The sequence below is a fragment of the Mytilus californianus genome, unplaced genomic scaffold (genome assembly GCF_021869535.1).
Source record: "Mytilus californianus isolate M0D057914Y unplaced genomic scaffold, xbMytCali1.0.p SCAF_22, whole genome shotgun sequence".
Taxonomy (NCBI): Eukaryota; Metazoa; Mollusca; class Bivalvia; order Mytilida; family Mytilidae; genus Mytilus; species Mytilus californianus.
In genome coordinates, this window is record NW_026262671.1 from 5,784,893 (window position 1) to 5,812,318 (window position 27,426).

At 29.6% G+C, this 27,426-nt stretch overlaps 1 protein-coding gene across 19 annotated transcripts in view; it reads left to right on the forward strand.

Moving 5' to 3' along the window:
- The window catches only part of LOC127732177 (uncharacterized), a 145,865-nt gene that overhangs the window by 14,963 nt on the left and 103,476 nt on the right, over positions 1–27,426 (forward strand). For 7 of the 19 annotated variants that reach the window (XR_007996109.1, XR_007996107.1, XR_007996108.1 and 4 more), the window contains exon 1: positions 26,812–27,182. Coding sequence is in view for 13 of the 19 variants with exons in the window: in XM_052241249.1 (XP_052097209.1) it covers positions 27,063–27,182 (120 nt within the window). In the remaining 6 variants the exon portion in view is untranslated. Of the gene's footprint in view, positions 1–1,435; positions 1,520–26,811; positions 27,183–27,426 lie in introns of those variants that run through there. The other 12 variants (XM_052241240.1, XM_052241239.1, XM_052241238.1 and 9 more) reach the window with 5 other exon arrangements.

Below are 27,426 nucleotides of genomic sequence, written 5' to 3' on the forward strand. Positions count from 1 at the left end.
CATATCTCAGATACTATAAGCAATAGGTCTAGTATATTTGGTGTATGTAATGATTGTAAGGTGTACATGTCCAACCTACAGGTGTCATCTGACCTTGACCTCATTTTCATGGTTCAGTGGTTAAAGTTAAGTTTTTGTGTTTTGGTCTGTTTTTCTTATACTGTATGCAATAGGTCAACTATATTTGGTGTATGTAAATATTTTATCATGTATATTTAAGTCTGGTATGTTTTATTTGACCTTGACCTCATTTTTACCGTTCATTGCTCAATGTTAAGTTTTTGTTTTTTGGTCTGTCTGTCTGGCAATTATCAATTGACCATGACCACATTTTCATGGTTCATTGGTCAATCTTAAGTTTTCCTGGTTAAGTTTGTTTCTTTAATAGATACTATATGCAAAAGGTCAACTATATTTAAAGCATGTAATGATTGTACGGTGTACATGTCTGTCTGGCAGGGTTCATCTGACCTTGACCTCATTTTCATGGTTCTTTGATCATTGTTAAGTTTTCCTAATTAAGTTTGTTTCTTAGATGTGCAATAGTTCAACTATATTTAAAGCATATTTAGTGTATGGAATGATTGTAAGGTGCACATGTACTTTCAGTTTGGTTATCAGACCTTTGACCTCATTTTTCTTGGATCATGTTAAGTTTATGTGATAGTTGTTGTAAAGCTTTATATTTAGAACTATCAACATAATATCATTGGTTAGTAAAGAAGGCGAGACATTTCAGCGTGTTCACTCTTGTCTTACAGAAAATACAAGTAAGTGATAAAAACTCGTAGAATTCTACGTGAACTCCAAAAATAGATATTCCAAGAACACACATCAAACAAATATTATACAAGACTTGGACAAAGAAAGGTCTGCTACAAAGTCTTACGTGTTAAGGGACTTTCCATTTTGAATTTTCCTTGGAGTTCAGTATTTTTGTTGTTTTACTTTCTACTACAAACATTTGTCAAACTAAGATGTTGCTAATAACAAATCATAGCGAAGATAGGCATGAACTACATGAAATTTATTACCTGTTTATGTTTTGTTGTTTATAAATCATTAGCAACTTGCCAGAAATCCTCTTGAGTTCATGGTGTCAGTGAACTTGGAGCTGATTTTCATACATAATTTAGCGGCAGTTTAGTTACCCAAAAAGCAATTGAATCAGTATTTAGTAACTAATGACAAGCAAAAATGCAATTTAGGTTTTTTCAGTTTCAGAAATTTATCAAATGCTTTTCAAATATAAGTGTTTAATTGGTACCGGTACATATCCTCTCTTCATGAATGATATTTGAGGGGTGGATACTACTTATTTATATAGTCATTTCCAATACAAGAGAATATATATACTTATTGCCAGACTTAATAGTTATTTCATTTATTTTTCATTACAATCTATTAAATGTAAAAAAAAATTTTTTACTTACAGAAACTTATTACAGCTGCTCGGTATGGAAATGTAAAAGATCTGAAAATATGCCTAGAGAATAAAGCAGAAATTGATTATCAAGATGTAAGTAAAATAGTCTCATTCGAAACAGTAGTAACATCCAAACCATTAGTTCTAGAGCAAAATACTTATGTACAGAAAAAAAACATACTATAGATAACTTCAGAACATAGTAGATCTTACTTAAGGAATATAAATAAAATAACTACAAGTTACTTCAAAGTACTGCTAATTGTAACAGAATAAAACACAACTACATGTAACTGACCGTTGAACATAAACAATATAAAACACACACTTTAAATAACATCAAAGTAGATTGTTACAGTATAAAATCATAACTACAAGTTACTTCAAGTTGCAGTTGTACATATAAAGTATAAAACACACAACTACAAGGTTGTACATATAAAGTATAAAACACACAACTACAAGGTTGTACATATAAAGTATAAAACACACAACTACAAGGTTGTACATATAAAGTATAAAACACACAACTACATGGTTGTACATATAAAGTATAAAACACACAACTACAAGGTTGTACATATAAAGTATAAAACACACAACTACAAGGTTGTACATATAAAGTATAAAACACACAACTACAAGGTTGTACATATAAAGTATAAAACACACAACTACAAGGTTGTACATATAAAGTATAAAACACACAACTACATGGTTGTACATATAAAGTATAAAACACACAACTACAAGGTTGTACATATAAAGTATAAAACACACAACTACAAGGTTGTACATATAAAGTATAAAACACACAACTACAAGGTTGTACAAATAAAGTATAAAACACACAACTACAAGGTTGTACATATAAAGTATAAAACACACAACTACAAGGTTGTACATATAAAGTATAAAACACACAACTACAAGGTTGTACAAATAAAGTATAAAACACACAACTACATGGTTGTACATATAAAGTATAAAACACACAACTACAAGGTTGTACATATAAAGAATAAAACACACAACTACAAGGTTGTACATATAAAGTATAAAACACACAACTACATGGTTGTACATATAAAGTATAAAACACACAACTACAAGGTTGTACATATAAAACACATAACTACAAGGTTGTAAATATAAAGTATAAAACACACAACTACAAGGTTGTACAAATAAAGTATAAAACACACAACTACAAGGTTGTACATATAAAGTATAAAACACACAACTACAAGGTTGTACAAATAAAGTATAAAACACACAACTACATGGTTGTACATATAAAGTATAAAACACACAACTACAAGGTTGTACATATAAAGAATAAAACACACAACTACAAGATTGTACATATAATGTATAAAACACACAACTACATGGTTGTAGATATAAAGTATAAAACACACAACTACAAGGTTGTACATATAAAGTATAAAACACACAACTACAAGTTTGTACATATAAAGTATAAAACACACAACTACAAGGTTGTACAAATAAAGTATAAAACACACAACTACAAGGTTGTACATATAAAGAATAAAACACAACTACAAGGTTGTACATATAAAGTATAAAACACACAACTACAAGGTTGTACATATAAAGTATAAAACACACAACTACATGGTTGTACATATAAAGTATAAAACACACAACTACATGGTTGTACATATAAAGTATAAAACACACAACTACATGGTTGTACATATAAAGTGTAAAACACACAACTACAGGGTTGTACAAATAAAGTATAAAACACACAACTACAAGGTTGTACATATAAAGTATAAAACACACAACTACAAGGTTGTACAAAAAATGTATAAAACACACAACTACATGGTTGTACATATAAAGTATAAAACACACAACTACATGGTTGTACATATAAAGTATAAAACACACAACTACATGGTTGTACATATAAAGTATAAAACACACAACTACAAGGTTGTACATATAAAGTATAAAACACACAACTACAAGTTTGTACATATAAAGTAAAAAACACACAACTAAGTTTGTACATATAAAGTATAAAACACACAACTACAAGGTTGTAAAAATAAAGTGTAAAACACACAACTACAAGGTTGTACATATAAAGTATAAAACACACAACTACATGGTTGTACATATAAAGTATAAAACACACAACTACATGGTTGTACATATAAAGTATAAAACACACAACTACAAGGTTGTACATATAAAGTATAAAACACACAACTACAAGTTTGTACATATAAAGTATAAAACACAAAACTACAAGTTTGTACATATAAAGTATAAAACACACAACTACAAGGTTGTACATATAAAGTATAAAACACACAACTACAAGGTTGTACATATAAGTATAAAACACACAACTACATGGTTGTACATATAAAGTATAAAACCTGTAATCAAAGCACATCACTAAATGTGAAACACTGTAATCGAAGTACAACACTGAATATGAAACACTGTAATCAAAGCACATCACTGAATGGGAAACACTGATATTAAAGTTAAACACTGAATGTGAAACACTTATATCAAAGTAAAACACTGAATGTGAAACATATCTGATATCAAAGCACATCACTGAATGTGAAACACTGTAATCAAAGTACAACACTGAATGTGAAACATACCTGTTTTCAAAGCACATCACTGAATGTGCAACATACCTGTTTTCAAAGCACATCATTAAATGTGAAACACTGTAATCAAAGTACAACACTGAATGTGAAACATACATGTTATAAAAAACATCACTGAATGTGAAACATACATGTTATCAAAGCACATCACTGAATGTGAAACATACATGTTATCAAAGCACATCTCTGAATGGGAAACATTGTAATCAAAGTAAAACACTGAATGTGAAACATACCTGTTATCAAAGCACATCACTGAATGTGAAACATACATGTTATAAAAGCACATCACTAAATGTGAAACATACCTGTAATCAAAGTACAACACTGAATGTGAAATATACCTGTAATCAAAGCACATCACTGAATGTGAAACATACCTGTTATCAAAGCACATCACTAAATGTTAAACACTGTAATCAAAGCACATCACTAAATGTTAAACACTGTAATCAAAGTACAACACTGGATCTGAAACGTACCTGTAATCTAAGCACATCACTGAGTGTGAAACATACATGTTATCAAAGCACAACACTGAATGTGAAACACTGTTATCAAAGTACAACACTGAATGTGAAACATGCATGTTATTAAAAAACATCACTGAATGTGAAACATACCCGTAATCAAATCACATCACTGAATGTGAAACATACATGTTATCAAAGCACATCTGAATGGGAAACATTGTAATCAAAGTAAAACACTGAATGTGAAACATACCTGTTATCAAAGCACATCACTGAATGTGAAACATACATATTTTAAAAGCACATCACTAAATGTGAAACACTGTAATCAAAGTACAACACTGAATGTGAAACATACCTGTAATCAAAGCACATCACTGAATGTGAAACATACCTGTTATCAAAGCACATCACTAAATGTGAAACACTGATATCAAAGTACAACACTGGATCTGAAACGTACCTGTAATCTAAGCACATCACTGAGTGTGAAACATACATGTTATCAAAGCACAACACTGAATGTGAAACACTGTTATCAAAGTACAACACTGAATGTGAAACATACATGTTATTAAAAACATCACTGAATGTGAAACATACCTGTAATCAAAGCACATCACTGAATGGGAAACACTGATATTAAAGTATAAAACACACAACTACATGGTTGTACATATAAAGTATAAAACACACAACTACATGGTTGTACATATAAAGTGTAAAACACACAACTACAGGGTTATACAAATAAAGTATAAAACACACAACTACAAGGTTGTACATATAAAGTATAAAACACACAACTACAAGGTTGTACATATAAAGTATAAAACACATAACTACATGGTTGTACATATAAAGTATAAAACACACTACTACAAGGTTGTACAAAAAACGTATAAAACACACAACTACATGGTTGTACATATAAAGTATAAAACACACAACTACATGGTTGTAGATATAAAGTATAAAACACACAACTACAAGGTTGTACATATAAAGTATAAAACACAACTACAAGGTTGTACAAAAAACGTATAAAACACACAACTACATGGTTGTACATATAAAGTATAAAACACACAACAACATGGTTGTAGATATAAAGTATAAAACACACAACTACAAGGTTGTACATATAAAGTATAAAACACACAAATACAAGGTTGTACAAATAAAGTATAAAACACATAACTACAAGGTTTTACATATAGAGTATAAAACACACAACTATAAGGTTGTACAAAAAACGTATAAAACACACAACTACATGGTTGTACATATAAAGTATAAAACACACTACTACAAGGTTGTACAAAAAACGTATAAAACACACAACTACATGGTTGTACATATAAAGTATAAAACACACAACCACATGGTTGTAGATATAAAGTATAAAACACACAACTACAAGGTTGTACATATAAAGTATAAAACACAACTACAAGGTTGTACAAAAAACGTATAAAACACACAACTACATGGTTGTACATATAAAGTATAAAACACACAACAACATGGTTGTAGATATAAAGTATAAAACACACAACTACAAGGTTGTACATATAAAGTATAAAACACACAAATACAAGGTTGTACAAATAAAGTATAAAACACATAACTACAAGGTTATACATATAGAGTATAAAACACACAACTATAAGGTTGTACAAAAAACGTATAAAACACACAACTACATGGTTGTACATATAAAGTATAAAACACACAACTACAAGATTGTAGATATAAAGTATAAAACACACAACTACAATGTTGTACATATAAAGTATAAAACACACAACTACAAGGTTGTACACATAAAGTATAAAACACACAACTACATGGTTGTACATATAAAATATAAAACACGCAACTACAAGCTTGTACAAAAAAAGTATAAAACACACAACTACATGGTTGTACATATAAAGTATAAAACATATACCTACATGGTTGTACTAATAAAGTATAAAACACACAACTACATGGTTGTACATATAAAATATAAAACACGCAACTACAAGCTTGTACAAAAAAAGTATAAAACACACAACTACATGGTTGTACATATAAAGTATAAAACATATAACTACATGGTTTTACTTATAAAGTATTAAACACACAACTACAAGGTTGTACATATAAAGTAAAAAACACACAACTACAAGTTTGTACATATAAAGTAAAAAACACACAACTACAAGTTTGTACATATAAAGTATAAAACACACAACTACAAGGTTGTAAAAATAAAGTGTAAAACACACAACTACAAGGTTGTACATATAAAGTATAAAACACACAGCTATATGGTTGTACATATAAAGTCTAAAACACACAACTACAAGCTTGTACATATAAAGTATAAAACACACAACTACAAGGTTGTACATATAAAGTATAAAACACACAACTACATGGTTGTACATATAAAGTCTAAAACACACAACTACAAGTTTGTACATATAAAGTATAAAACACACAACTACAAGTTTGTACGTATAAAGTAAAAAACACACAACTACAAGTTTGTACATATAAAGTATAAAACACACAACTACAAGGTTGTACATATAAAGTCTAAAACACACAACTACAAGTTTGTACATATAAAGTATAAAACACACAACTACAAGTTTGTACGTATAAAGTAAAAAACACACAACTACAAGTTTGTACATATAAAGTATAAAACACACAACTACAAGGTTGTAAAAATAAATTGTAAAACACACAACTACAAGGTTGTACATATAAAGTATAAAACACACAACTACATGGTTGTACATATAAAGTATAAAACACACAACTACATGGTTGTACATATAAAGTATAAAACACACAACTACAAGTTTGTACATATAAAGTATAAAACACACAACTACAAGTTTGTACATATAAAGTATAAAACACAAAACTACAAGTTTGTACATATAAAGTATAAAACACACAACTACAAGGTTGTACATATAAAGTATAAAACACACAACTACAAGGTTGTACATATAAAGTATAAAACACACAACTACAAGGTTGTACATATAAAGTATAAAACACACAACTACAAGGTTGTACATATAAAGTATAAAACACACAACTACATGGTCGTACATATAAAGTATAAAACCTGTAATCAAAGCACATCACTAAATGTGAAACACTGTAATCTAAGTACAACACTGAATATGAAACACTGTAATCAAAGCACATCACTGAATGGTAAACACTGATATTAAAGTTAAACACTGAATGTGAAACACTTATATCAAAGTAAAACACTAAATGTGAAACATATCTGATATCAAAGCACATCACTGAATGTGAAACATATCTGATATCAAAGCACATCACTGAATGTGAAACACTGTAATCAAAGTACAACACTGAATGTGAAACATACCTGTAATCAAAGCACATCACTGAATGTGAAACATACCTGTTTTCAAAGCACATCATTAAATGTGAAACACTGTAATCAAAGTACAACACTGAATGTGAAACATACATGTTATAAAAAACATCACTGAATGTGAAACATACATGTTATCAAAGCACATCACTGAATGTGAAACATACATGTTATCAAAGCACATCTCTGAATGGGAAACATTGTAATCAAAGTAAAACACTGAATGTGAAACATACCTGTTATCAAAGCACATCACTGAATGTGAAACATACATGTTATAAAAGCACATCACTAAATGTGAAACATACCTGTAATCAAAGTACAACACTGAATGTGAAATATACCTGTAATCAAAGCACATCACTGAATGTGAAACATACCTGTTATCAAAGAACATCACTAAATGTTAAACACTGTAATCAAAGCACATCACTAAATGTTAAACACTGTAATCAAAGTACAACACTGGATCTGAAACGTACCTGTAATCTAAGCACATCACTGAGTGTGAAACATACATGTTATCAAAGCACAACACTGAATGTGAAACACTGTTATCAAAGCACAACACTGAATGTGAAACACTGTTATCAAAGTACAACACTGAATGTGAAACATACATGTTATTAAAAAACATCACTGAATGTGAAACATACCCGTAATCAAATCACATCACTGAATGTGAAACATACATGTTATCAAAGCACATCTGAATGGGAAACATTGTAATCAAAGTAAAACACTGAATGTGAAACATACCTGTTATCAAAGCACATCACTGAATGTGAAACATACATATTATAAAAGCACATCACTAAATGTGAAACACTGTAATCAAAGTACAACACTGAATGTGAAACATACCTGTAATCAAAGCACATCACTGAATGTGAAACATACCTGTTATCAAAGCACATCACTAAATGTGAAACACTGATTTCAAAGTACAACACTGGATCTGAAACGTACCTGTAATCTAAACAAATCACTGAGTGTGAAACATACATGTTATCAAAGCACAACACTGAATGTGAAACACTGTTATCAAAGTACAACACTGAATGTGAAAGATACATGTTATTAAAAAACATCACTGAATGTGAAACATACCTGTAATCAAAGCACATCACTGAATGGGAAACACTGATATTAAAGTATAAAACACACAACTACATGGTTGTACATATAAAGTATAAAACACACAACTACATGGTTGTACATATAAAGTGTAAAACACACAACTACAGGGTTGTACAAATAAAGTATAAAACACACAACTACAAGGTTGTACATATAAAGTATAAAACACACAACTACAAGGTTGTACATATAAAGTATAAAACACACAACTACATGGTTGTACATATAAAGTATAAAACACACAACTACAAGGTTGTACATATAAAGTATAAAACACATAACTACAAGGTTGTACAAAAAACGTATAAAACACACAACTACATGGTTGTACAAATAAAGTATAAAACACACTACTACAAGTTTGTACATATAAAGTATAAAACACACAACTACAAGGTTGTACATATAAAGTATAAAACACATAACTACATGGTTGTACATATAAAGTATAAAACACACAACTACAAGGTTGTACATATAAAGTATAAAACACATAACTACAAGGTTGTACAAAAAACGTATAAAACACACAACTACAAGGTTGTACATATAAAGTATAAAACACACAACTACATGGTTGTACATATAAAGTATAAAACACACAACTACAAGTTTGTACATATAAAGTATAAAACACACAACTACAAGTTTGTACATATAAAGTAAAAAACACACAACTACAAGTTTGTACATATAAAGTAAAAAACACACAACTACAAGTTTGTACATATAAAGTATAAAACACACAACTACAAGGTTGTAAAAATAAATTGTAAAACACACAACTACAAGGTTGTACATATAAAGTATAAAACACACAACTACAAGGTTGTACATATAAAGTATAAAACACACAACTACATGGTTGTACATATAAAGTATCAAACACACAACTACAAGTTTGTACATATAAAGTAAAAAACACACAACTACAAGTTTGTACATATAAAGTGTAAAACACACAACTACAAGGTTGTAAAAGTAAAGTGTAAAACACACAACTACAAGGTTGTACATATAAAGTGTAAAACACACAACTACAAGGTTGTACATATAAAGTATAAAACACACAACAACAAGGTTGTACATATAAAGTATAAAACACACAACTACAAGGTTGTACATATAAAGTATAAAACACACAACTACATGGTTGTACATATAAAGTATAAAACACACAACTACAAGGTTGTACATATAAAGTATAAAACACACAACTACAAGGTTGTACATATAAAGTATAAAACACACAACTACATGGTTGTACATATAAAGTATAAAACACACAACTACATGGTTGTACATATAAAGTATAAAACACACAACTAGAAGGTTGTACATATAAAGTATAAAACACATAACTACATGGTTGTACATATAAAGTATAAAACACACTACTACAAGGTTGTACAAAAAACTTATAAAACACACAACTACATGGTTGTACATATAAAGTATAAAACACACAACTACATGGTTGTACATATAAAGTATAAAACACACAACTACATGGTTGTACATATAAAGTATAAAACACACAACTACATGGTTGTACATATAAAGTATAAAACACACAACTACATGGTTGTAGATATAAAGTATAAAACACACAACTATAAGGTTGTACAAAAAACGTATAAAACACACAACTACATGGTTGTACATATAAAGTATAAAACACACAACTACAAGATTGTAGATATAAAGTATAAAACACACAACTACAATGTTGTACATATAAAGTATAAAACACACAACTACAAGGTTGTACACATAAAGTATAAAACACACAACTACATGGTTGTACATATAAAATATAAAACACGCAACTACAAGCTTGTACAAAAAAAGTATAAAACACACAACTACATGGTTGTACATATAAAGTATAAAACATATACCTACATGGTTGTACTTATAAAGTATAAAACACACAACTACATGGTTGTACATATAAAATATAAAACACGCAACTACAAGCTTGTACAAAAAAAGTATAAAACACACAACTACATGGTTGTACATATAAAGTATAAAACATATAACTACATGGTTGTACTTATAAAGTATTAAACACACAACTACAAGGTTGTACATATAAAGTAAAAAACACACAACTACAAGTTTGTACATATAAAGTAAAAAACACACAACTACAAGTTTGTACATATAAAGTATAAAACACACAACTACAAGGTTGTAAAAATAAAGTCTAAAACACACAACTACAAGGTTGTACATATAAAGTATAAAACACACAACTACATGGTTGTACATATAAAGTATAAAACATATAACTACATGGTTGTACATATAAAGTATAAAACACACAACTACAAGGTTGTACATATAAAGTATAAAACACATAACTACAAGGTTGTACATATAAAGTCTAAAACACACAACTACAAGTTTGTACATATAAAGTATAAAACACACAACTACAAGTTTGTACGTATAAAGTAAAAAACACACAACTACAAGTTTGTACATATAAAGTAAAAAACACACAACTACAAGTTTGTACATATAAAGTATAAAACACACAACTACAAGGTTGTAAAAATAAATTGTAAAACACACAACTACAAGGTTGTACATATAAAGTATAAAACACACAACTACAAGGTTGTACATATAAAGTATAAAACACACAACTACAAGTTTGTACATATAAAGTATAAAACACAAAACTACAAGTTTGTACATATAAAGTATAAAACACACAACTACAAGGTTGTACATATAAAGTATAAAACACACAACTACAAGGTTGTACATATAAAGTATCAAACACACAACTACAAGGTTGTACATATAAAGTATAAAACACATAACTACAAGGTTGTACATATAAAGTATAAAACACACAACTACAAGGTTGTACATATAAAGTATAAAACACACAGCTACAAGGTTGTACATATAAAGTATAAAACACACAACTACAAGGTTGTACATATAAAGTATAAAACACACAACTACATGGTCGTACATATAAAGTATAAAACATCTAATCAAAGCACATCACTAAATGTGAAACACTGTAATCTAAGTACAACACTGAATATGAAACACTGTAATCAAAGCACACCACTGAATGGTAAACACTGATATTAAAGTTAAACACTGAATGTGAAACACTTATATCAAAGTAAAACACTGAATGTGAAACATATCTGATATCAAAGCACATCACTGAATGTGAAACATATCTGATATCAAAGCACATCACTGAATGTGAAACACTGTAATCAAAGTACAACACTGAATGTGAAACATACCTGTAATCAAAGCACATCACTGAATGTGAAACATACCTGTTTCAAAGCACATCATTAAATGTGAAACACTGTAATCAAAGTACAACACTGAGTGTGAAACATACATGTTATAAAAAACATCACTGAATGTGAAACATACATGTTATCAAAGCACATCTCTGAATGGGAAACATTGTAATCAAAGTAAAACACTGAATGTGAAACATACCTGTTATCAAAGCACATCACTGAATGTGAAACATACATGTTATAAAAGCACATCACTAAATGTGAAACATACCTGTAATCAAAGTACAACACTGAATGTGAAATATACCTGTAATCAAAGCACATCACTGAATGTGAAACATACCTGTTATCAAAGCACATCACTAAATGTTAAACACTGTAATCAAAGCACATCACTAAATGTTAAACACTGTAATCAAAGTACAACACTGGATCTGAAACGTACCTGTAATCTAAGCACATCACTGAGTGTGAAACATACATGTTATCAAAGCACAACACTGAATGTGAAACACTGTTATCAAAGCACAACACTGAATGTGAAACACTGTTATCAAAGTACAACACTGAATGTGAAACATACATGTTATTAAAAAACATCACTGAATGTGAAACATACCCGTAATCAAATCACATCACTGAATGTGAAACATACATGTTATCAAAGCACATCTGAATGGGAAACATTGTAATCAAAGTAAAACACTGAATGTGAAACATACCTGTTATCAAAGCACATCACTGAATGTGAAACATACATATTATAAAAGCACATCACTAAATGTGAAACACTGTAATCAAAGTACAACACTGAATGTGAAACATACCTGTAATCAAAGCACATCACTGAATGTGAAACATACCTGTTTTCAAAGCACATCACTAAATGTGAAACACTGATTTCAAAGTACAACACTGGATCTGAAACGTACCTGTAATCTAAGCACATCACTGAGTGTGAAACATGCATGTTATCAAAGCACAACACTGAATGTGAAACACTGTTATCAAAGTACAACACTGAATGTGAAGGATACATGTTATTAAAAATCATCACTGAATGTGAAACATACCTGTAATCAAAGCACATCACTGAATGGGAAACACTGATATTAAAGTATAAAACACACAACTACATGGTTGTACATATAAAGTATAAAACACACAACTACATGGTTGTACATATAAAGTGTAAAACACACAACTACAGGGTTGTACAAATAAAGTATAAAACACACAACTACAAGGTTGTACATATAAAGTATAAAACACACAACTACAAGGTTGTACATATAAAGTATAAAACACATAACTACATGGTTGTACATATAAAGTATAAAACACACAACTACAAGGTTGTACATATAAAGTATAAAACACATAACAACAAGGTTGTACAAAAAACGTATAAAACACACAACTACATGGTTGTACAAATAAAGTATAAAACACACTACTACAAGTTTGTACATATAAAGTATAAAACACACAACTACAAGGTTGTACATATAAAGTATAAAACACATAACTACATGGTTGTACATATAAAGTATAAAACACACAACTACAAGGTTGTACATATAAAGTATAAAACACATAACTACAAGGTTGTACAAAAAACGTATAAAACACACAACTACAAGGTTGTACATATAAAGTATAAAACACACAACTACATGGTTGTACATATAAAGTATAAAACACACAACTACAAGTTTGTACATATAAAGTATAAAACACACAACTACAAGTTTGTACATATAAAGTAAAAAACACACAACTACAAGTTTGTACATATAAAGTAAAAAACACACAACTACAAGTTTGTACATATAAAGTATAAAACACACAACTACAAGGTTGTAAAAATAAATTGTAAAACACACAACTACAAGGTTGTACATATAAAGTATAAAACACACAACTACAAGGTTGTACATATAAAGTATAAAACACACAACTACATGGTTGTACATATAAAGTATCAAACACACAACTACAAGTTTGTACATATAAAGTGTAAAACACACAACTACAAGGTTGTAAAAGTAAAGTGTAAAACACACAACTACAAGGTTGTACATATAAAGTGTAAAACACACAACTACAAGGTTGTACATATAAAGTATAAAACACACAACAACAAGGTTGTACATATAAAGTATAAAACACACAACTACAAGGTTGTACATATAAAGTATAAAACACACAACTACATGGTTGTACATATAAAGTATAAAACACACAACTACAAGGTTGTACATATAAAGTATAAAACACACAACTACAAGGTTGTACATATAAAGTATAAAACACACAACTACATGGTTGTACATATAAAGTATAAAACACACAACTACATGGTTGTACATATAAAGTATAAAACACACAACTAGAAGGTTGTACATATAAAGTATAAAACACATAACTACATGGTTGTACATATAAAGTATAAAACACACTACTACAAGGTTGTACAAAAAACTTATAAAACACACAACTACATGGTTGTACATATAAAGTATAAAACACACAACTACATGGTTGTACATATAAAGTATAAAACACACAACTACATGGTTGTACATATAAAGTATAAAACACACAACTACATGGTTGTACATATAAAGTATAAAACACACAACTACATGGTTGTAGATATAAAGTATAAAACACACAACTACATGGTTGTACATATAAAGTATAAAACACACAACTACATGGTTGTAGATATAAAGTATAAAACACACAACTATAAGGTTGTACAAAAAACGTATAAAACACACAACTACATGGTTGTACATATAAAGTATAAAACACACAACTACAAGATTGTAGATATAAAGTATAAAACACACAACTACAATGTTGTACATATAAAGTATAAAACACACAACTACAAGGTTGTACACATAAAGTATAAAACACACAACTACATGGTTGTACATATAAAATATAAAACACGCAACTACAAGCTTGTACAAAAAAAGTATAAAACACACAACTACATGGTTGTACATATAAAGTATAAAACATATACCTACATGGTTGTACTTATAAAGTATAAAACACACAACTACATGGTTGTACATATAAAATATAAAACACGCAACTACAAGCTTGTACAAAAAAAGTATAAAACACACAACTACATGGTTGTACATATAAAGTATAAAACATATAACTACATGGTTGTACTTATAAAGTATTAAACACACAACTACAAGGTTGTACATATAAAGTAAAAAACACACAACTACAAGTTTGTACATATAAAGTAAAAAACACACAACTACAAGTTTGTACATATAAAGTATAAAACACACAACTACAAGGTTGTAAAAATAAAGTCTAAAACACACAACTACAAGGTTGTACATATAAAGTATAAAACACACAACTACATGGTTGTACATATAAAGTATAAAACATATAACTACATGGTTGTACATATAAAGTATAAAACACACAACTACAAGGTTGTACATATAAAGTATAAAACACATAACTACAAGGTTGTACATATAAAGTCTAAAACACACAACTACAAGTTTGTACATATAAAGTATAAAACACACAACTACAAGTTTGTACGTATAAAGTAAAAAACACACAACTACAAGTTTGTACATATAAAGTAAAAAACACACAACTACAAGTTTGTACATATAAAGTATAAAACACACAACTACAAGGTTGTAAAAATAAATTGTAAAACACACAACTACAAGGTTGTACATATAAAGTATAAAACACACAACTACAAGGTTGTACATATAAAGTATAAAACACACAACTACAAGTTTGTACATATAAAGTATAAAACACAAAACTACAAGTTTGTACATATAAAGTATAAAACACACAACTACAAGGTTGTACATATAAAGTATAAAACACACAACTACAAGGTTGTACATATAAAGTATCAAACACACAACTACAAGGTTGTACATATAAAGTATAAAACACATAACTACAAGGTTGTACATATAAAGTATAAAACACACAACTACAAGGTTGTACATATAAAGTATAAAACACACAGCTACAAGGTTGTACATATAAAGTATAAAACACACAACTACAAGGTTGTACATATAAAGTATAAAACACACAACTACATGGTCGTACATATAAAGTATAAAACATCTAATCAAAGCACATCACTAAATGTGAAACACTGTAATCTAAGTACAACACTGAATATGAAACACTGTAATCAAAGCACACCACTGAATGGTAAACACTGATATTAAAGTTAAACACTGAATGTGAAACACTTATATCAAAGTAAAACACTGAATGTGAAACATATCTGATATCAAAGCACATCACTGAATGTGAAACATATCTGATATCAAAGCACATCACTGAATGTGAAACACTGTAATCAAAGTACAACACTGAATGTGAAACATACCTGTAATCAAAGCACATCACTGAATGTGAAACATACCTGTTTCAAAGCACATCATTAAATGTGAAACACTGTAATCAAAGTACAACACTGAGTGTGAAACATACATGTTATAAAAAACATCACTGAATGTGAAACATACATGTTATCAAAGCACATCTCTGAATGGGAAACATTGTAATCAAAGTAAAACACTGAATGTGAAACATACCTGTTATCAAAGCACATCACTGAATGTGAAACATACATGTTATAAAAGCACATCACTAAATGTGAAACATACCTGTAATCAAAGTACAACACTGAATGTGAAATATACCTGTAATCAAAGCACATCACTGAATGTGAAACATACCTGTTATCAAAGCACATCACTAAATGTTAAACACTGTAATCAAAGCACATCACTAAATGTTAAACACTGTAATCAAAGTACAACACTGGATCTGAAACGTACCTGTAATCTAAGCACATCACTGAGTGTGAAACATACATGTTATCAAAGCACAACACTGAATGTGAAACACTGTTATCAAAGCACAACACTGAATGTGAAACACTGTTATCAAAGTACAACACTGAATGTGAAACATACATGTTATTAAAAAACATCACTGAATGTGAAACATACCCGTAATCAAATCACATCACTGAATGTGAAACATACATGTTATCAAAGCACATCTGAATGGGAAACATTGTAATCAAAGTAAAACACTGAATGTGAAACATACCTGTTATCAAAGCACATCACTGAATGTGAAACATACATATTATAAAAGCACATCACTAAATGTGAAACACTGTAATCAAAGTACAACACTGAATGTGAAACATACCTGTAATCAAAGCACATCACTGAATGTGAAACATACCTGTTTTCAAAGCACATCACTAAATGTGAAACACTGATTTCAAAGTACAACACTGGATCTGAAACGTACCTGTAATCTAAGCACATCACTGAGTGTGAAACATGCATGTTATCAAAGCACAACACTGAATGTGAAACACTGTTATCAAAGTACAACACTGAATGTGAAGGATACATGTTATTAAAAATCATCACTGAATGTGAAACATACCTGTAATCAAAGCACATCACTGAATGGGAAACACTGATATTAAAGTATAAAACACACAACTACATGGTTGTACATATAAAGTATAAAACACACAACTACATGGTTGTACATATAAAGTGTAAAACACACAACTACAGGGTTGTACAAATAAAGTATAAAACACACAACTACAAGGTTGTACATATAAAGTATAAAACACACAACTACAAGGTTGTACATATAAAGTATAAAACACATAACTACATGGTTGTACATATAAAGTATAAAACACACAACTACAAGGTTGTACATATAAAGTATAAAACACATAACAACAAGGTTGTACAAAAAACGTATAAAACACACAACTACATGGTTGTACAAATAAAGTATAAAACACACTACTACAAGTTTGTACATATAAAGTATAAAACACACAACTACAAGGTTGTACATATAAAGTATAAAACACACAACTACATGGTTGTACATATAAAATATAAAACACGCAACTACAAGCTTGTACAAAAAAAGTATAAAACACACAACTACATGGTTGTACATATAAAGTATAAAACATATACCTACATGGTTGTACTTATAAAGTATAAAACACACAACTACATGGTTGTACATATAAAATATAAAACACGCAACTACAAGCTTGTACAAAAAAAGTATAAAACACACAACTACATGGTTGTACATATAAAGTATAAAACATATAACTACATGGTTGTACTTATAAAGTATTAAACACACAACTACAAGGTTGTACATATAAAGTAAAAAACACACAACTACAAGTTTGTACATATAAAGTAAAAAACACACAACTACAAGTTTGTACATATAAAGTATAAAACACACAACTACAAGGTTGTAAAAATAAAGTCTAAAACACACAACTACAAGGTTGTACATATAAAGTATAAAACACACAACTACATGGTTGTACATATAAAGTCTAAAACACACAACTACAAGTTTGTACATATAAAGTATAAAACACACAACTACAAGTTTGTACGTATAAAGTAAAAAACACACAACTACAAGTTTGTACATATAAAGTAAAAAACACACAACTACAAGTTTGTACATATAAAGTATAAAACACACAACTACAAGGTTGTAAAAATAAATTGTAAAACACACAACTACAAGGTTGTACATATAAAGTATAAAACACACAACTACAAGGTTGTACATATAAAGTATAAAACACACAACTACAAGTTTGTACATATAAAGTATAAAACACACAACTACAAGTTTGTACATATAAAGTATAAAACACAAAACTACAAGTTTGTACATATAAAGTATAAAACACACAACTACAAGGTTGTACATATAAAGTATAAAACACACAACTACAAGGTTGTACATATAAAGTATCAAACACACAACTACAAGGTTGTACATATAAAGTATAAAACACATAACTACAAGGTTGTACATATAAAGTATAAAACACACAACTACAAGGTTGTACATATAAAGTATAAAACACACAACTACATGGTTGTACATATAAAGTATAAAACACACAACTACAAGGTTGTACATATAAAGTATAAAACACACAACTACATGGTTGAACATATAAAGTATAAAACACACAACTACATGGTCGTACATATAAAGTATAAAACCTGTAATCAAAGCACATCACTAAATGTGAAACACTGTAATCTAAGTACAACACTGAATATGAAACACTGTAATCAAAGCACACCACTGAATGGTAAACACTGATATTAAAGTTAAACACTGAATGTGAAACACTTATATCAAAGTAAAACACTGAATGTGAAACATATCTGATATCAAAGCACATCACTGAATGTGAAACATATCTGATATCAAAGCACATCACTGAATGTGAAACACTGTAATCAAAGTACAACACTGAATGTGAAACATACCTGTAATCAAAGCACATCATTAAATGTGAAACACTGTAATCAAAGTACAACACTGAGTGTGAAACATACATGTTATAAAAAACATCACTGAATGTGAAACATACATGTTATCAAAGCACATCTCTGAATGGGAAACATTGTAATCAAAGTAAAACACTGAATGTGAAACATACCTGTTATCAAAGCACATCACTGAATGTGAAACATACCTGTTATAAAAGCACATCACTAAATGTGAAACATACCTGTAATCAAAGTACAACACTGAATGTGAAATATACCTGTAATCAAAGCACATCACTGAATGTGAAACATACCTGTTATCAAAGCACATCACTAAATGTTAAACACTGTAATCAAAGCACATCACTAAATGTTAAACACTGTAATCAAAGTACAACACTGGATCTGAAACGTACCTGTAATCTAAGCACATCACTGAGTGTGAAACATACATGTTATCAAAGCACAACACTGAATGTGAAACACTGTTATCAAAGCACAACACTGAATGTGAAACACTGTTATCAAAGTACAACACTGAATGTGAAACATACATGTTATTAAAAAACATCACTGAATGTGAAACATACCCGTAATCAAATCACATCACTGAATGTGAAACATACATGTTATCAAAGCACATCTGAATGGGAAACATTGTAATCAAAGTAAAACACTGAATGTGAAACATACCTGTTATCAAAGCACATCACTGAATGTGAAACATACATATTATAAAAGCACATCACTAAATGTGAAACACTGTAATCAAAGTACAACACTGAATGTGAAACATACCTGTAATCAAAGCACATCACTGAATGTGAAACATACCTGTTTTCAAAGCACATCACTAAATGTGAAACACTGATTTCAAAGTACAACACTGGATCTGAAACGTACCTGTAATCTAAGCACATCACTGAGTGTGAAACATACATGTTATCAAAGCACAACACTGAATGTGAAACACTGTTATCAAAGTACAACACTGAATGTGAAAGATACATGTTATTAAAAAACATCACTGAATGTGAAACATACCTGTAATCAAAGCACATCACTGAATGGGAAACACTGATATTAAAGTATAAAACACACAACTACATGGTTGTACATATAAAGTATAAAACACACAACTACATGGTTGTACATATAAAGTATAAAACACACAACTACATGGTTGTACATATAAAGTGTAAAACACACAACTACAGGGTTGTACAAATAAAGTATAAAACACACAACTACAAGGTTGTACATATAAAGTATAAAACACACAACTACAAGGTTGTACATATAAAGTATAAAACACATAACTACATGGTTGTACATATAAAGTATAAAACACACAACTACAAGGTTGTACATATAAAGTATAAAACACATAACAACAAGGTTGTACAAAAAACGTATAAAACACACAACTACATGGTTGTACAAATAAAGTATAAAACACACTACTACAAGTTTGTACATATAAAGTATAAAACACACAACTACAAGGTTGTACATATAAAGTATAAAACACATAACTACATGGTTGTACATATAAAGTATAAAACACACAACTACAAGGTTGTACATATAAAGTATAAAACACATAACTACAAGGTTGTACAAAAAACGTATAAAACACACAACTACATGGTTGTACAAATAAAGTATAAAACACACTACTACAAGGTTGTACATATAAAGTATATAACACACAACTACAAGGTTGTAAAAATAAATTGTAAAACACACAACTACATGGTTGTACAAATAAAGTATAAAACACACAACTATAAGGTTGTACATATAAAGTATAAAACACACAACTACAAGGTTGTACATATAAAGTATAAAACCCACAAATACAAGGTTGTACAAATAAAGTATAAAACACATAACTACAAGGTTGTACATATAGAGTATAAAACACACAACTATAAGGTTGTACATATAAAGTATAAAACACACAACTACATGGTTGTTCATATATAGTATAAAACACACAACTACAAGGTTGTACACATAAAGTATAAAACACACAACTACATGGTTGTACATATAAAATATAAAACACGCAACTACAAGCTTGTACAAAAAAAGTATAAAACACACAACTACATGGTTGTACATATAAAGTATAAAACACACAACTACAAGGTTGTACATATAAAATATAAAACACACAACTACAAGGTTGTACACATAAAGTATAAAACACACAACTACAAGGTTGTACATATAAAGTATAAAACACATAACTACAAGGTTGTACATATAAAGTATAAAACACACAACTACAAGGTTGTACATATAAAGTATAAAACATATAACTACATGGTTGTACATATAAAGTATAAAACACACAACTACAAGGTTGTACATATAAAGTATAAAACCTGTAATCAAAGCACATCACTAAATGTGAAACACTGTAATCGAAGTACAACACTGAATATGAAAGACTGTAATCAAAGCACATCACTGAATGGGAAACACTGATATTAAAGTTAAACACTGAATGTGAAACACTTGTATCAAAGTAAAACACTGAATGTGAAACATACCTGATATCAAAGCACATATAAAGTATAAAACACACAACTACAAGTTTGTACATATAAAGTAAAAAACACACAACTACAAGTTTGTACATATAAAGTATAAAACACACAACTACAAGTTTGTACATATAAAGTATAAAACACACAACTACAAGTTTGTACATATAAAGTATAAAACACACAACTACAATGTTGTACATATAAAGTATAAAACACAAAACTACAAGTTTGTACATATAAAGTATAAAACACACAACTACAAGGTTGTATATATAAGTATAAAACACACAACTACAAGGTTGTACATATAAAGTATAAAACACATAACTACAAGGTTGTACATATAAAGTATAAAACCTGTAATCAAAGCACATCACTAAATGTGAAACACTGTAATCGAAGTACAACACTGAATATGAAACACTGTAATCAAAGCACATCACTGAATGGGAAACACTGATATTAAAGTTAAACACTGAATGTGAAACACTTGTATCAAAGTAAAACACTGAATGTGAAACATACCTGATATCAAAGCACATCACTGAATGTGAAACACTGTAATCAAAGTACAACACTGAATGTGAAACATACCTGTAATCAAAGCACATCACTGAATATGAAACATACCTGTTTTAAAAGCACATCATTAAATGTGAAACACTGTAATCAAAGTACAACACTGAATGTGAGACACTGTTATCAAAAAACAACACTGAATGTGAAACATACATGTTATTAAAAACATCACTGAATGTGAAACATACATGTTATCAAAGCACATCACTGAATGTGAAACATACATGTTATCAAAGCACATCTCTGAATGGGAAACATTGTAATCAAAGTAAAACACTGAATGTGAAACATACCTGTTATCAAAGCACATCACTGAATGTGAAACATACCTGTTATCAAAGCACATCACTAAATGTTAAACACTGTAATCAAAGCACATCACTAAATGTTAAACACTGTAATCAAAGTACAACACTGGATCTGAAACGTACCTGTAATCTAAGCACATCACTGAGTGTGAAACATACATGTTATCAAAGCACAACACTGAATGTGAAACACTGTTATCAAAGTACAACACTGAATGTGAAACATACATGTTATTAAAAAACATCACTGAATGTGAAACATACCCGTAATCAAATCACATCACTGAATGTGAAACATACATGTTATCAAAGCACATCTGAATGGGAAACATTGTAATCAAAGTAAAACACTGAATGTGAAACATACCTGTTATCAAAGCACATCACTGAATGTGAAACATACATATTATCAAAGCACATCACTAAATGTGAAACACTGTAATCAAAGTACAACACTGAATGTGAAACATACCTGTAATCAAAGCACATCACTGAATGTGAAACATACCTGTTATCAAAGCACATCACTAAATGTGAAACACTGTAATCAAAGTACAACACTGGATCTGAAACGTACCTGTAATCTAAGCACATCACTGAGTTAGAAACATACATGTTATCAAAGCACAACACTGAATGTGAAACACTGTTATCAAAGTACAACACTGAATGTGAAACATACATGTTATTAAAAAACATCACTGAATGTGAAACATACCTGTTATCAAAGCATATCACTGAATGTGAAACACTGAAATCAAAGCACATCACTGAATGGGAAACACTGATATCAAAGTAGAACACTGAATGTGAAACATACCTGTTATCAAAGCATATCACTGAATGTGAAACACTGAAATCAAAGCACATCACTGAATGGGAAACACTGATATCAAAGTAGAACACTGAATGTGAAACATACATGTTATCAAAGGACAACACTGAATGTGAAACACTGTTATCAAAGTACAACACTGAATGTGAAAAATACATGTTATAAAAAATCATCATTGAATGTGAAACACTGTAATCAAAGTACAACACTGAATGTGAAACATACCTGTAATCAAAGCACATCACTGAATGTGAAACACTGTAATCAAAGTACAACACTGAATGTGAAACATACCTGTAATCAAAGCACATCACTGAATGTGAAACACTGTAATCAAAGTACAACACTGAATGTGAAACATACCTTTAATCAAAGCACATCACTGAATGTGAAACATACCTGTAATCAAAGCACATCACTGAATGTGAAACATACCTGTAATCAAAGCACATCACTAAATGTGAAACACTGTAATCAAAGCACAACACTGAATGTAAAACATACCTGTAATCAAAGCTGTACTCAAATCACATCACTGAATGTGAAATATTCCTGTAATCACAAAGCATCACTGAATGTGAAACCTACCTGTAATCAAAGTACAACACTAAATGTGAAACATACATGTTATCAAAGTACATCACTGAATGTGAAACACTGATATCAAAGTACAACACTGCATGTGAAACCTACATGTTATCACAGTACAACACTGAATGTGAAACATACCTGTGATCAAATGACAACAGCGTAATCTACTTCCTATAATCCAACATTATTAAAAATAACACTCAAAATGAGTTTGATTTTCTTGAAAACGTTATAATTTTGATAATTCATAAATATGTATTAACAGGAATTGCCTAAAATATAGGATACAGGCCTCTACAATAACTTTTTTTTCAACTTGTCCAGTAGGACAAGTACAACCCAAAACTTACTTGTCCGAATGAAATTGTAACTTGTCCAAAATAAATCTTAATAATAACCTTTTTTGCCTTATAAGTTGATTCAAGGAACAAAATGAATTAAAACAATAGAACAGAATTTGATTTATATCTTTTGAAATACTTTTCAAAAATATGAGTCGAGAACAACTGAATCTAGTCATGTCACAGGGTTTAGGTTCTAGTTTTCATCAATGCCAAAGTCTCATCAGACTCTGCACATGAGGCACCGTCTGATAGGCCTGTCAATGTACACTCATTGGATTTGCATCCTGGTTGTTTAAGTTGAAAAAAGATTATTCAAATGCAATCAATAAAAAAAAGAAGATGATGTATGATTGCCAATGAGACAACTCTCTGCAAGAGACCAAATGACACAGAAATTAACAACTATAGGTCACCGTATTGCAAGTATTGTTTCTTTCTACATATGATCAAATATGATTTTGTGAATTTCATGGTAAATAATTTCTTCATTTTTATTTAAAAAATATTTTTGTTAAAAAAATTACCGGTATGGTATTTATTATAAAGCAACAGAATAAGGTGGGAAACCAGGTACTGATTTGTCTTGGTCCCGAATGTCTCCTGCGTTGCCAAACTGTCTATTAATCATATCTATTAAATATGTCTCCTACGGTGCCAAACTGTCTATTAAACTTAGGAGCCGAATCGTTTCCGAGCTGGTGAAGAACTGTCTTGTAAAGTTACCTTTTTTTACAAAGCGCATCGCTGATTCGGATCAGTAAAACTGGTTTCCGAGAATAGTATGCCTTTTACCTATTAAAAAGTACCTGACAAAGAACCAGTTTAATATTATCGGTTTGCAAGTAAACATGTCAAATTAATACTTGTTTTTATCTTGTTTTCTTGTTTTTTGTTTATAATTACTTTGTTAATCAAAGTTGGATTAAATTTATTTTCATGCAGAATAATTTTACTTGTCCCGTCGGACAAGCTTAATATAGCTTTTACTTGTCCGACAATTTTTTCCTCTGGTACCGGACAATCGGACAAGCGTTATTGTTGAGGCCTGGGATACAACAGATCACAACAACCACAAACACCTTACTACTACTCAGAGTAAATAGACAAACAAGTAACTAACAATTCATGGCCTGGGTTGTCTTATCTGGTACCAGCACTTAATGGGGAGGGGTTAAACCATATTTGCTATGCACAATCCACCTATCTAGACTATTGGTAATAAGAGTAAAAATCTAAACAAAAGCCTGCAAAGTTCAACTACCATAGGTCTGTATAGAAACTGATAATTATATCATTATACTGAATCAACATTAAATCAAAATTCTGTTTTTAATCAGACAGTTTTATTGGGAAAATATGCATGAAGGGATTCTCTTTAAAATATTTATCTTTTTGTTCTGAATAATAGATGGTAAAGTTCTTATTTGGCTTCTTAACAAGAAACAATTTTTTACACTAAGGTTTTACTTGGATTTGTTAACTACTTTAGTCAGATAGTTATATTTATAAAGATCTAATATAGAAACATCTTATAAAAATTATAAATAGTCAGTAGTATTTGTAATAACTATATCAAGTGGGGTCTCATTTTACTCATATTATTGTTCTGAATCAGAAAATATTACTTTTTTTCATGTTTCTTTAAAAAAATTATTTTATTACAATGAATGATTATACTGAATCTACACTTAATCCTGATGTTAATCAGACAGGTTTAATGAACAAATATTTGTCAGAATCATATAAAGTGGGGTCTCATTTTACTTGTTTTGTTCTACTGAATCCATTGATATAATTATTTTACACATTTCTTGAAATTTTTTTTTTTTTTAAGATATCAGGTTTAATGGAAGTTTTGACATTTCACAACAAAACATGTTTATTTATTGTTTATATAGAATATAAATACAAGTGTGACTGGTCATTGTATTCAGTTTTGACCACTGATTCATGTGATATATATTTTGTTTATATTTATTACACAACATTGTCCAGTTTATCAGACAAGTTTTGATGTCAGTTGTATTATTCCAGGTTAATGGAGTGACAGCATTAATGTTTGCTGCCCAGGAAGGACACCTGGAGGTCTGTAGACTTCTCATTGATACAGGATGTAAGATCGACAACACAGATGTATGTTATCTACTTAGTCTGATCACATTACTATTAATCAACACTAAATCATGTTGTTAATCAGACAGGTTTAATGAACAAATATTTGTAATAATTATATCAAGTGGGGTCTCATTTTACTCGTATTAATGTTCTGAATCAGAAAATATTACTCCTTTTCATGTTTCTTTAAAAAAATTATTTTATTAAAATGAATGATTATACTGAATCTACACTAAATCATGTTGTTAATAAGACAGTTTTA